This window comes from Centropristis striata, chromosome 10 (assembly GCF_030273125.1).
Source record: "Centropristis striata isolate RG_2023a ecotype Rhode Island chromosome 10, C.striata_1.0, whole genome shotgun sequence".
Classification (NCBI taxonomy): Eukaryota; Metazoa; Chordata; class Actinopteri; order Perciformes; family Serranidae; genus Centropristis; species Centropristis striata.
In genome coordinates, this window is record NC_081526.1 from 22,726,182 (window position 1) to 22,741,365 (window position 15,184).

Below are 15,184 nucleotides of genomic sequence, written 5' to 3' on the forward strand. Positions count from 1 at the left end.
GACACCCAGTGGACTCCTGATCAGACGGAAAGGTTAATGGTTATACCTGCTGTTTTACTGTAAAGCAGATTAACAGTAGAGCTGTTTTACTGTAAAGCAGATTTACGGTAGTGCTGTTTTACTGTAAAGCAGATTAACAGTAGAGCTGTTTTACTGTTAATCAGATTAACAGTAGAGCTGTTTTACTGTAAAGCAGATTAACAGTAGAGCTGTTTTACTGTTAATCAGATTAACAGTAGAGCTGTTTTAGTGTAAAGCAGATTTACAGTAGTGCTGTTTTACTGTAAAGCAGATTAACAGCAGAGCTGTTTTACTGTAAAGCAGATTAACAGTAGAGTTGTGTGACGGTCCTTTCTAGACATCCTTTGTGTCCTGTTCCGTATTTGTCATAGCCTAGGGGCCGGGTTATGACAGCTGTTTTACTGTAAAGCAGACGTACAGTAAAGGTACTGTAACGGTAATGCACTGGCGACAGTGCTGCCTGTAAATTACAGTAAAATACAATAAATGTAAAACAGTTGACCAGATTTCATGTTAACTTTCATTAGAGAATAGTTTAACCAGTTTGTGCCTCGAACTGATATAAAATATTTCACCCATGTATGTCCATTTAGTATGATAAGATAAGATAATATCTTCATAGAGCTGCTTCACCAGGATGTGGCTGACATTACTACATAATTCCCTTGCTGTCAACAATTCTCACTAACAGACCCAAACCCAATATAATATGGTCTCATGGTATTTGTTCACATAATGAAAAAAATCCCAGCCTTATCTTTTAAAGCAAGTTAAAACACCATGATAATGGAGATATGAGCCACCCTATATTGTGATATGGACATGAATTATTCAGGTGGTTGCAGAAATTAAAACATAATCAAAACTTCAAGTGGGAACTTGCTTTGAAAAGAAATTAATTTAATTTCCATTCTAATCAACATGTCCCCTCTCCATGCTCCACCTACCACAGTCATTTTGCAAACCTTTATCTGTCAACAATAGTTATTTGTTTTTGGCTAAAAGCAAACCAGCGTGTCGACACACATCACTGTAGCTGCAGTAAATCACTCCAGCGAAATTTACTGCTGTTGCCTATCAGGAGGCTGCAAATAACAGTCCTGTCTGGCAGGTACCATTATTGAAACCTTGTCGATCCACCCCTTTTCTGACAAGATGTTACTTAAAGTCGGTGTGTTTTCCAGAGGCTTCAGTCACAGGGGTTGAATAGGAAGTTCTTTGAGAGCCTCAGAGCCCTGTCTCTTAATTAGTGGCTGCCATTTAAAGAAAGTTCCATCATACCTGAACAATATGGGTGGCAGGCCTGTAGGAAACACACTAAGAAATGGTGCTTGAATGTGGTTGAAAAATCTAAATTCTTAATTTACAAATAAAAGTGTCAGGAGTATGTCCTTTTAAAGATGATACTTGAGGAGGAGTGGGGATATATAGAAGGATAGGAAGCCAATGTGACTCAGTGGATGACATTGCTTTCAACTAAGTAATTGCTATTTGTCTCTGTGTTCTGTACTGTGTGATTACATGCTCTCTGTTTTTCCATTGTTAAAGCTCTTCTGTGGGAAAAAGTGATTTGAACATGGTGCAGCTTGTTGAGCATATGAGTAACTGTATGAGTAAGTACATACCAGGGGTATCCGTAAAGTGTAGTGTGGCCATCGGAAACAGGTATAAACTCTTGCCTATGGACAGGGTCGAAAGACTAAAAGTATTTTGCATTAATAAACCCAAATCTAGGCTACATTTACATGATGACGGTCTGAACAGAAGACGCAAAAGTGGCGTGGTGTCTTCACTTTCACGAAAAGTGTGTGGAATTCAATTGGGTATGCATGCCAGGCGGCATCACTTAAAGTGATAAGAGCATCTTTGGGCATGTGGAAGTCCATCTGTAATAGTAATACTATCTGTACATATCCTACGACACACTACGGCGGAGCGGATTGCACTCTGGAGGGTGGTTTCAGATTTTTGCGTTTTTAAGCCCCAAAAACGCCGTCCCAATCTGAACAAAAGGCACTTCTGATAAAATATTTTTGTCGTTTTTACCCGCAAGCGTCCTCGTGTAAACAGAGCCCTAGTTTCACCATGGTGTGAATTCACAAAATTCAAATGGGTCTTCTGCAAGTGATCACTTTGAAAATCATCCATCTTCACTGCGACCAGATGCTGCCCGGGTAACCTGTTCTCAAGGTGTGGTGTTAAAGCCACACTCCATCTTCAAGTTCCCTTTCTGCCTGTCTGCCTCCCTGCCCTCCTGGCTGACCAACAAGTCAGCATTTGCCTCTCTGGCATATTCCCTACTGGCTCAGGGTGGGATGAATTATGATGTGACACACTCCCTTCTGTACTTCTGGGCAGCCAAGGCGATCAAGATAAATCACCACGCTGCCCCACAGGGGACATGCTAAGATCCTGCCTTAGTTGATTTTGGGGCCCTGATCAGGATGCTGAGGATTTGGACACAACTTGATACTGTACTCCCTAAGAAGCGAGGACTGTGTACAAAGGAGGGGACCAGCAGAATGATGTCAGACGATGGGATAATATCCTTAAATGAGATGGGATTATACAGAGGGTAATTATCCATCAGTCGGCTCCACTGCTGTCACATACCATTTAGTCTTTTGTCATTGCAAGAAAATTACATTGTGATAAACCGTGAAAACTTCAAGCTATTTATTTGCAACTTCCCAGTCTTTTGATTGACGGCTCCCTTGTCTTTTTAGCTGCACATTCCTGGCTGTAACTCAGGGGAGCATCCAAATTTAAGCATTAGCCATAATGTTGAGCTAGGGCTGGAGCAGCCTGTCCTCCTCTAAAAAACCTCAGTATAGGTCATGTGTACAGGCAGCGAAAAACAAGCTACATTTACGAATTTCACCGTCCGCTGTAATGTGGCCGCCGGCATCTTGCTGACGTAATAGTGATTGACAGCCAAGCGGAGTTTAAAAGGGTTGATTCCCGCAGTCGGCTGGAGGCGGTGAATGTTTCTTGTTTTTTGTGTAAATTGCGGCAGTCATGTGACCCTTGTAACTACTTAATTTCCGGCATTTCCGTACATTAATTTACTGTTTAAACTGTCTTTAATAGCGCTTACCAGAAGTTTTTAGCCCTAAACCTAAAGTCAGTGGTTTACAACATAAATCCACAGAAATTGCAGCCTTTTTTTACAACTGCGGACCGTACGTGTTTGCTATTTTTAGAACACACCATTGTACCCGGGAACCGCGCCGCGATAGTTTAATATGTGCAATGAAACGCAAGCTGCGATACGATATGTGCCATAATTTGTGGTACTGACACACAACCTCTTCTACCGTTTATGTTGGAGAACTTGTTAGCTGGAGCCAACAAGCAACAACATAAGATAACAACATGTCCGTCAAAACCACTAACAGCCAATCCTTAGAATCCCCCCACCACCCCGTCCTCCACTCATCTCCCCACTTTCCATGTTAACCAAACCAAAACAATGCAGGGAAAAAACAACATCAAGCCGAATGCTGATCTGTAAACTGTATTTAATCAACACATTCCGTGCTGTGGGGCCGTGGGCCTTAAACAGGCTGATTGCCTGGTGAGTGGGACCACATCTGTTTGCGTACAGGGGCGGTGTTGGCCGCAGCTCTGCCACACAAAAACCTTGGGCATATTTCAACTTTTCAGTGCTGCAATTTGCCCCCCGACTGCTTCCCAAAAAGCATAAATACGGGCTGCGGAATGAGCGGGGGATCTGTTTTTCTCATCCGTTACGTTGTCATTGAGGTTCTGGGAACGGAAGGCTGGATTTCGAATGCTAATTACCCGGTCAAACATGCTGGCATGGTGGCTGGCTTTCCTGGCTTGTGGGTTTGTACAGAAGATGCCCGACTCCACAATATGCAGCAAACAGCGCATGAGTGCTGTCTCTGTGTCCAAGTTCTACTGTCAGCTCACGAGAGGCTTGCTAAAGTGTTCCAGAGACACTTCAGATATGCATTTTTTTTTTTACTTAACACTACTTAGACATGTGCTAAAATATGAAAAAAGGACTTTATGGCGTGACACTGTAACCCTGGACAATATGTATATATTTGATCATGCTGCCCAACCACCTGTGTGTGTCACAGCTTTTGAACAGAAGAGAAGAGGGCCTTAGAAAATCCAAAAAGCACCTAAATAACCCTCTGAACCCCAGATCATTTTTTGCTCCAATCACGTTTCTCTCACTGTGGCCTAGTTTTTCACTGCAATATATTACAGCACAATAATGGCTAGAAATAGGGAGAAATTTATTTTATGTAGTATATTGCAGTTATAATGCCAAAAAGTGCAAGTTGACTTTCATTGATAATTTCTTTTCCAAAATGGCTCTACATCTTATACATATTGAATGATCATTTCAACAACCTCTCTTGTCCTCTCCTCTCTGCTCTGCGTAAACATCCTGTAATTCAGCCCACATTTCACTGATATTTTGTCATGTGATGTGATTGTTGGTCTGAGAAAATTGTTCATGGCATTCGAGAAGTCCAGAATTTGACATTTATTTTTGGTGCAAACACTTTATTGTACATGTCCCATATAATATTTCACCAAAAATAAAGTTATTGTGATGAAATATCACTATTTTAAACTTTGATTTGGTTACATTTCCTGATGGAAATGTTCGTCACACATGATCTATTTAAGGACAGTAGGACATTTCTGGTTTGAGAATTTGGCTGAACAGTTGGCTATAACAAACGGTGTATTTTGGTGATTTTTTAAAAGGAAAAATGTTTTTTCAGGTTGTGGATTTCAGAGGATTAATGCATACTAACAAAAGCAGCTGAAGGAAGACAATATCTCTGGTTCTGCTGCATCAATTTTAATAATTTTATTTAAATTGTCCGTACTCAGATATAGTGCAACACTAAATTGGTGAAGTACTCTTAAAATACCACTAAAGCCAAACAAAATTAACCTTTTTGTATTTCAAGTTAATTACACGGCATACAGAAATATAAGAAATATAAAAGCTAGTCAGGAAATGTAACAAAGGTTGCACTTGGGCTCAACGCCACTGTACACATGGGGTGTATGGGTATTAATGTAACTCAGTAGGCCAATGCACAGTCTATTCCCCTGCACTGTCAGCCAGGGAGCAAAGCAGGTAACAAAGCAGTGAGCGCTGCAGGATCTGCATTATGACAGCTGTGACATTGTGACCTGCAGCCCTCATTATGTTACATGCAAAAAGTGATGAAGGGTGCTCTATATGGAGTGAGCACGATCCCTCAGACAGGAAGTAAACCCTGACACACAGCAACCAGCCACTGACAGAATGCTGCCACCAAGCGCCCTCCACCGACACCCTGCTCCATTTTGCCGGGACAACACGCGGTAATTAGGTGATTTTGGCGCATGCTGGAGAAAAGACAGCTAGATCAAGGTCTTGATGAATTAGTGGGAGCACTCTGTCAGAGTCACATCACATTAATCAAAGCAAAAGCGGGTGCACAGCCACGCTGTTTCCCCCTCCTTTCCCTCGCTTTGCAGGTGATGAATAGCTCTGCCTACACTGTGTATCACCTGATCTTGCTGAATTTAAATGTAACAGCGCAGTTCTCACAAAACCACTATTGATCTTCCTCCTGGGTTCCCTTCTTTCTTTCAAATATTTTAGATAAGCAGAAGAAGGCCTGGTAATGTTAGGAAGGCCAGACTTTTATGGTAATGCCACATTAATAGAGTCAGAAAATAAATCAGTGTTTGTTTGTAGGTCAGGTCAGGATACAAGTTTACTGGAACTGGACTGCCAGCCTATTTATTCTAAACAGTATACTGTGAGTTCATATTTTAAAATGAAATATAAATAGATATATGAAGTGCTGCCAGTTGTAGTGAACAGAAGCATCTATGTACTTCTGCCAACATTGTCTTTACCTGGACTTCCTCTCATTAAAGCTGTGCTAGAGACTACTGGAAGTTTGGCAACATGAAATTTTCCAAGAAGAAGGAAAAGAGTAAATGTCAACAGTCTGTTGTATTGTTTTAATATGACTTGTCTCATGACTTGATGTATTTGAACTTGGCTCTGCAAATGAAGCTGGGTAGTCTTTCAAGCCTCGCCCCTTTTCATAACTAATAACCTGTTTCCTGTGGAGCACTTTTCATTCTCAATCATAAGCCGATACAGTTTTCGCCCTAGCAGGCTGAAATTTGACATAGAAGCCAAATGTGAGGTTGTGTTTGTGTGAATGCACCAACACATGGATGCATGAACATACGTGGCTGCTTGTAGTATTATTAACAAGTAAGGAGGAACAGGTAAAGTCAGAACGGTTGGAAAATCATTGTTAGCCATCGTTTTACAGTATCATGTGTAAAAACTTGTCTCAAGTCTTCACTGAAGCCGTTTTATTTTTTTAAAATTTTCATTTCCCTAAAAGTCAGCTCTGTAGAATCTGATAATGTAATAAATTCCCGATAATATAATAACCCCGATAATGTAATAAAAATCTGCACTTGAGTCCATTGAAAATGTAATAAAACCTGATAATGTAATAACTTCCCGATAATGTAATAAAGTGCATTTCCCAATAATGTAATACACTTTTTTTTAACCAATAATGTAATAAAGTATAACATTAACAGGTTAGCCTTCATTTAGCAAGTCCTGATAATGTTATAATTCCCCAATATTGTAATAATTTAACAGCAGACCACCCATTACTTGAGTTCAAGTGGTGATACTGTGTAGGCAACACTAGCTCAAGAGCTCTAGCGCCACCAACAGGTCAAAGTTGAATGTTTATTAACTTTTGACCCATTCATCCGTTTTTCACAAACGAGGTATCCATGACACACGAATGCAATCAACAGCTTCTTGAAATCTAAAGGTGCTTGGTGTTATACTTTATTACATTATTGGTAAAAAGTGTATTACATTATTGGGAAATGCACTTTATTACATTATCGGGAATTTATTACATTATCAGGTTTTATTACATTTTCAATGGACTCAAGTGCAGATTTTTATTACATTATCGGGGTTATTACATTATCAGGAATTTAATACATTATCAGGTTCTATAAGCCCTAACATACTTCACATATCTGGAAGCTTCTCACTACAGTTTAAAACAAAGTGTGGATGGTTTGAATAATGTTTTGTGATGTTCAGTGATGTCTTATGATACTTACCCATGCATGGCGTGGAGTGGGTGTGGCTCATAATGGTATCGCCCTTCATGGTGTCTCATGTCGATGGGGATGGGTGTGTGAAACGTGGGGAAGAGGTGGTGGGCACCTGTGAGCGCAAAGAGAGAAAAGGTCACAAATAGACAACAATAATAATAATAATAACTAGGACTGCGCGCAGTACTGAACGGGCCCTCGCAGTACACGCGTGTCGGGGCATGCTGCCGTCGGGGTTTGTGCGTTACAGGGGACAGTCTATACCACCCCTATGAATTTCATTGCCTTAAGTGTTATGATTTGGGCACAGTGGCACTTATTAAATTAAACTTCCACCAGAGCGCCACCTAGGGGCCGATCAATAAAACCTTCAAGGGTTATCCTCGGGAGGGCATTGACAATAAGTATACCAAGTTTGGTGTTAATCCGACCAACTGATTTGGAGATATAAAATACTTCAATTTAAAGAGCGCCACCTTGTGGTAATCGGCCAAAATTTTGCAGAGAGCCTCAGGGGTTCATGGGGAAGTAGTAACCTGAGTTTCATGTCATTCAGACACACCAATGTGGAGATATGCAACACTTTGTGTTTTGTGTTGAAAATAGCGCCACCTGCAGGAAGCTGTTATTTAATAACTTGAGTATTCTTTGGGTAATCAAAATTCTTTTAATAACTTTTTGTCATGAGGGTCCATAGATGCTCTGTGCAAAGTTTGGTGCAAAACGATGAAATTGCCTAGGAGGAGTTCGAAAAAGTAGGTTTGCGACATTTTGCGAATTTGTGAAAAAAAACGGTAGGCGAAAATGGGAGTGGCCTATATCACGAGATTCAGCACAACTCAGTGAACGCGTGGATATGAGTTTTTTGAATGTGCGATAAAGTATGTGGGAGTTATTAGCCAAAACACACTTTCCTTTATTATAGCGCCACCTAGTGGTGGAAATTCAGGATGACAATAGATTATAAAATTTTTCACCAGGTGTGACTTATATTTAAAGTTTCATGAGTTTTGGGGTATGTTCAGGCAGTGAAATATGCGATCATTTGGGAAGAAGAATAATAACTAGGACTGCGCGCAGTACTGAACGGGCCCTCGCAGAGTGGAGCCGTCGGGGGAGGCGCCGTCAGGGGAGGGCACATCGGACGCGGTGCTGTTGGCTCAGTCCCTATGCGTACCAAATTGCGTGTCTCCTACCACTGTGCTTGTGGTAGGTGTAAAACATGTTACTTCCTGTAGCCAGCAGGGGGCGCTATGACTGTGTGTCAATATAGACACGTGGGTGTGTCCCGGGGTGGACCCTAATGACGTTTGTGAAATTTGGGACAGATTGGACAATGTATGGTCAAGTTATCCAGTCTTGTGTGTTATGGCGAGACGCCATATTTTGCCGCCAAGCCACGCCCACATAGTGTGACAGGCGGTAAAGATTAATACAACTTTTGATCCCAAAGGCTTTGTGATGGTGCTGACCAAGTTTGAAGAGAATTGGATGAAATCTGTAGGAGGAGTTCGTTAAAGTATGTGACCTGGAAATGGCCAAAAACGATGACAAGTGCGATATTCAAACCAAGATGGCGGGCTTCCTGTTGAGTTTGAGGTATGGGTCCAAGAGGCTTTTTGGTGCGTCTCCACATGAAACACGTGTGTACCAAATTTCGTGTCTCTACGTGAAACCTACTGCTGGGGCTAGGCGTAAAAGATGTTACTTGCTGTTGCCAGCAGGGGGCGCTATGACTGTGTGTCAATATTGACACGTGGGTGTGTTCCGGGCTGGACCCTAATCACGTGTGTGAAATTTGGGACAGATTGGAAAATGTATGGTCAAGTTATACTGTCTCCAGTGTTATGGCGAGACGCCATATTTTGCCGCCATGCCACGCCCACATAGTGTGACCATCAGTAAAGCTTTATACAACTTTTGATCCCAAAGGCCTTGTGATGCTACTGACCAAGTTTGAAGTCAATGGGATGAAATCTGTTGGAGGAGTTATGTAAAGTGTGCAAGGTGGTCATGTGATGAAAGGGGGCGTGGATAAAAAATAAGGGGTGGGGCTTTATGAATTATTGTTATATAGAAGTGTTAAGGGCTGGACTCTGATGAAGCATGAGAAGTTTGAAACAGATGGGACAAAGAATGGGAAAGTTATAACAATCTCGTGTTTTATGGCGAGTCACCATATTTTGCCGCCATGCCACGCCCACATAGTGTGACCGTCTGTAAAGATTTATACAACTTTTGATCCCAAAGGCCTTGTGATGGTACTGACCAAGTTTGAAGTCAATTGGATAAAATCTGTAGGAGGAGTTCGTAAAAGTATGCGACCTGGAAATGGCGAAAAACGATGACAAGTGCAATATTCAATCCAAGATGGCCGACTTCCTGTACGTTTTCGGGTATGGGTTCTTGAGGCTTTTTGGTGCGTCTTCCCATGATACACATATGTACCAACTTTTGTGTGTCTACGTGAAAAAAACCTATATTGTGAGGATGTTTTGAAAATTTTGAGGGGGCGCTAGTGAGTCATTTTGCAAGGTCCATTCCCGCGAATACCAGAATACGTAAATTTCAAATCTGATTTATGTATATTCCAAATATGGGGAGTTTTTGAATATGATAAAGGCCTCAAATAAGCGATTTATTCCCCCTAAAAATAATAATAATAAACGGACCAATTTCAATAGGGTCCTCGCACCGTTAGTGCTCGGTCCCTAACTAGGACTGCGCGCAGTACTGAACGGGCCCTCGCAGTACACGCGTGTAGGGGCATGCTGCCGTCGGGGTTTGTGCGTTACAGGGGCCAGTCTATACCACCCCTATGAATTTCATTGCCTTAAGTCTTATGGTCTGGGCACAGTGGCAGTTATTAAAATAAACTGCCGCTAGAGCGCCACCTAGGGGCCGATCAATAACACCTTCAAGGGTTATCCTCAGGAAGGCATTGACAATAAGTATACCAAGTTTGGTGTTAATCCGACCAACCGATGTAGAGATATAAAATACTTCAATTGAAAGAGCGCCACCTAGTGGTAATCGGCCAAAATTTTGCAGAGAGCCTCAGTGGCTCATGGGGAAGCAGCAACCTGAGTTTCATGTCATTCAGACACACCAATGTGGAGATATGCAACACTTTGTGTTTTGTGTTGATAATAGCGCCACCTGCAGGAAGTTGTTCTTTAATAACTTGAATATTCTTTGGGTAATCAAAATTCTTTTAATAACTTTTTGTCATGAGGGTCCAGGGATGCTGTGTGCAAAGTTTGGTGCAAAACGATGAAATTGCCTAGGAGGAGTTCGAAAAAGTAGGTTTGCGACATTTTGCGAATTTGCGAAAAAAAACGGTAGGCGAAAATGGGCGTGGCCTATATCACGAGATTCAGCACAACTCAGTGAACGCGTGGATATACGTTTTTTGAATGTGCGATAAAGTATGTGGGAGTTATTAGCCAAAACGCGCTTTCCTTTATTATAGCGCCACCTAGTGGTGGAAATTCAGGATGACAATAGATTATAAAATTTTTCGCCAGGTGTGACTTATATTCAAAGTTTCATGAGTTTTGGGGTATGTTCAGGCAGTGAAATATGCGATCATTTGGGTACGAGAATAATAAAAAAAAAAATAAATAATCATTCGAAATACAATAGGGACCTCGCAGGTCGTTGCCTGCTCGGGCCCTAATAACTAGGCCTGCAAGCAGGACTGAACAGGACCGAGCAGAGTGGAGCCGTCGGAGGAGGACTCAGTCCCTATGCGTCCCAAATGGTGTGTCTGTGTAAAACATGTTACTTCCTGTAGCCAGCGGGGGGCGCTATGACTGTGTCTCAATAATGACATGTGGGTGTGGTCAGGGCTAGACCCTCATCAGGTGTGGGAAATTTGGGACAGATTGGACAATGTATGGTCAAGTTATAGAGTCTGGTGTATTATAGCAAGATGCCATATTTTGCCGGCATGCCACGCCCACATATTCGAAGGTCAGTAAAGTTGTTGATAAGGTTTGTTCCCCAAGGCCTTGTGATGGTAATGACCAACTTTCAAGTCAATGGGATGAAATCTGTAGGAGGAGTTGGTTAAAGTATGCAACGTGGTCATTTTGTAAAAGGGGGGGTGGATAAAGCAAAAGGGGCGGGGCTTTATGAAATATTGTTATGTAGAAGTGTTAAGGGCTGGACTCTGATGAAGCAGGAGAAGTTTGGGCCAGATGGGACAAAGTATGGAAAAGTTATAAGGATAAGGTACTGAGTTATAATAATAACTCTCTATTTTAAAGCTGGCTGAATAGGAAGAGTTCTGAACAAGACAAACATGTCTGAAATACAGCTCCTGACTAATCCCTGCAACACAGCATGAGCAACATAGCATTTTACAGTTCCTGTAATCCAGCAGTAATTGAAACCTTCTCCACTGTCTGTGGCTTTTGCCCCGAGAACTGTATGTTCATTAATAGCCCTCTCTGCCGATTGAGACCAAAGCAGGGTTTACACAACAATGAATGTGATTTTACGTTTCAGACAAAGAATGCACAAATTCACTATTTCCTGTCATAAATGGTCTGATGGCCTGAGGGAAGTCTCATTAGGAACACAGCCGATCTTCATTAATTACTGTGATTACAACGGCTGAGTAGGAGACATTATTAAAGGAGGAGGAGAGCTCTAATTATAGACTAAACCATATGTTAAAGTTTCACATGTTTGATGGGGAAAAAATAAACTAGAAACAGCAGCTCTGAAAAAAAGTGTGTGTGCGTGTCTGTGTGTGGAGCACAGTGCAGCGCATCTCTCTTGGGTTGATCTCTGGTCGCTATTAGTATTCTTTGGCTGTACGGCCCAGTAAACCTGGGATGACCTGGGAGCACAGACCACTGAGGTCAAAGGTCAAAGGTCAGTGAGAGCAAATCATTATCTCTATCTGAGGGGAGCACTGGGACTGGGTGACAAAGGGGGGAATGGGTGCACCTTTTCACTCCAATGTAATGCCAAATTACCCAAACATATCGAGGACATTTATGTCCAAAGAATTTTTCTAATTCACTCACCATGACAGTCAGGTGATTATCACTCTTTTTAACAATAAATAATAAATAGCACTCTGGTGCTAGTAGTGGTTCTTACAGAGTAAAAAAAACAACTTAGATTTAGAAGTGTTAGATAATTTCTCTTGTTGTAAGAGCTCATTTCTTAAAGCGTTCAACATGCTCATTTCTATATTTACATTTCCCTCAGATTAAGTGATTTTATCTTGTTTTTCAGAAACACCTTTTTGCAGTGTAGTTTCAATTAATTTGAATCAAGTCTATTTGCAAGTTTTTTCTTGATCACTGTTAAGTTAGTGTGAAGTCTGTCAGGAAAGGGATTAATTGAAATGTCCACTGGAGAGCTTTTAATGTGAAAGATTAATGCAGGACATATTGTACTTCATTGATGCTATTGTAACAGATTGGGGTAAAATAAAAAAAGTAAGAAAAGAAAAGCAGAAGCAAATGCAAATAGTTAGTGAAAAAAAAGTTCAGAGCAACAGAAACTATTTAGTAGAGTGTAGAGTGTACATTATGACTTTACTGAGACAACAATAAATATGTATGAGTTGTTACTATCATTATAATACTAGAATAATAATACTAGAAGAAAAATGGGGAAATAGATATAATTACCTCTATATGTCTGGTTCTATGACATTGATTTTTCTGCCTACTGGGGCTGCCTACTGTTTTAATGGATGAATTCATTTTTGGATGCTTGGAACTTCAAGTGTTAGTCACTGTAATCACAGTGATTATAATATCCTATGGACTGTCTCTTCAAAGTCTGCAATTTTTTAAAACACCTCCCTATTTGAGCTGTGCCTAAGGAGGTCCTAACACGCTACACACAGAACAAAACAAGGTGTAACAGGATTCTGTGCCTTTAGGCTGTGGCTCAACGCTTCAAGTTGTTTTTAGATGATGCCAGCCACAAAGACAGACATTATTGCTACTTAACCCTGATTGAGCCTTTTGTTGTTGTGATTAGGTAATTTTCATGACGTTGTACCATCATGTTCTTAGTTAATTCTGATGGGATTACACACAAGTCAGAGAGGAGTTTCCCTGAGGGCAGCTCTTGACTGTGAACCATTTGACTGGTGTGAAATTTAAGTACAAGCACTACCCAACAATGATTGTTTTCCCTGTGGAAACACTGGCATTAAGACTTTTGCTGGAATCAGTCAGGCCAAAGATTCAGTTGATTATGATTTTTATAAGGATCATTCCATACAATTGGTACATTTCTGAAGGCATGAAGTTGTGTGGCCATTTTCCAAGTGTCTGTCTAGACAAGTAAAAAAGCCTGATTTGAGAAGTTCAGCTTTGAACATGATTACATGTAGTATTGCCAGAAGACATACATCTTTAACACATGCTAGGATGAAATTAAAGGCATGGCAGATTTGCACGGCAGTAAAATTAATGAGTAACTTGAACATTTTTACAAATCAGTGAATGTCCTCAGGTAAAATAGGTCTCAAACTCCCACAGAATTGCCTGTGGAGCCAAGTGAGTTGTAAAAATCCGTCTGGTGCCCCACGCTCCTTGTCTCCTCTTGTCTTTGAGCTCAAGAAGGCCAAGGGCTCTGTGATTCTATCAAGATCTATGCCGCTGGATCTCAGCCAGTGACCCTCCCTTGCTTTTGTGTGTGAGACAGGCGGCCAATTCCGAGTCAACTTGTGTGTTACAAAGCCAAAAGAGGCACCCAGTAAATGAGTGAGAGGGAGTGAGAGCTGGGAAAAGGAGTTTAAGCTTTGTTTCACAAGTGGAGCCAGAAGTTGGGGCTTTGTCTGAGAGGTGCCCCCTGCTTCTGCTGCCTGGCACATCTCTGGTGGAGAGGGGCGGGAGGGCATGGGACAAGGAGACTAGACTGAGACAAACACAGCAATGTTGTGCTGAAAGATGTATTAGAAAGATGATTGCTTAAACTGTAAAACTGCAGAGCACTACTCTAATTTTCTTTTAATAATTTTGCACATTACTTTGCATTGCATTTGTCCCCCACCCGTCCCCCCCCGTCCCCCACCCCAAGGGTTTCCAAGAAGTAATATTGTTTATGCCAATTTGACAAAAAAAAAATTGCAACTGGATGCTTTCTGTTGACCTCAGTGCCTACAGCCTAGCAACTACTAACAACACAGGAGACACATGATTCCAAATGCCCAAAAGAAACATAGGTGTTAGTGTCTCTCAGTCTGCTGGGACAAGGAGGTTTTAAAAAGGATGGGGGTGCTGGCGAGGAATGTATTGTGCATGAACCGCATCCGGTCAAGCGGGCAACAGGACCGGGTTCATCTCAGAAGACCAGTATTTTAAAAGGAGGCTCAAGACTCAACTTTTTGGTCTAGCTTTTCACTAATTACTTTACTATTTATTTATTGATTTATTTATTCACCTATTTATTGATCTACCTATTTATTTAGTTGTTCATCATATTGTTTGTATTGTCTTTCCCGTTGTATTTTAGTTTTTATCTGAACCTGTTGTGTTTTAGTCTTTTAGTTTCTATCCTGTCCTGTTGTCTTTTAATCTTTTAGTTTTTATCCTGTCGTGTTGTCTTTTAATCTTTTAGTTTTTATCCTGTCCTGTTGTCTTTTAGTTTCTATCCTGTCCTGTTGTCTTTAAGTCTTTTAGTTTTTATACTGTCCTGTTGTCTTTTAATCTTTTAGTTTTTATCCTGTCGTGTTGTCTTTAGTTTCTATCCTGCCCTGTTGTCTTTTAGTCTTTTAGTTTTTATCTGAACCTGTTGTCTTTTAGTCTTTTAGTTTCTATCCTGTCCTGTTGTCTTTTAGTCTTTTAGTTTTTATCTGAACCTGTTGTCTTTTAGTCATTTAGTTTCTATCCTGTCCTGTTGTCTTTTAGTCTTTTAGTTTTTATCCTGTCCTGTTGTCTTTTAATCTTTTAGTTTTTATCCTGTCCTGTTGTCTTTTAGTCTTTCGGTTTTTAGCTCCAGCGTTCCCTCACGGGGGGCTCCG

At 41.0% G+C, this 15,184-nt stretch overlaps 1 protein-coding gene across 1 annotated transcript in view; it reads right to left on the minus strand.

Moving 5' to 3' along the window:
• Positions 1 to 15,184, minus strand: part of gli2a (GLI family zinc finger 2a) — a 99,612-nt gene that overhangs the window by 43,010 nt on the left and 41,418 nt on the right. Inside the window, exon 2 of the mRNA XM_059342816.1 lies at positions 7,189 to 7,294. Coding sequence (XP_059198799.1) covers positions 7,189 to 7,294 — 106 coding nt within the window. The remainder of the gene's footprint in view (positions 1 to 7,188; positions 7,295 to 15,184) is intronic.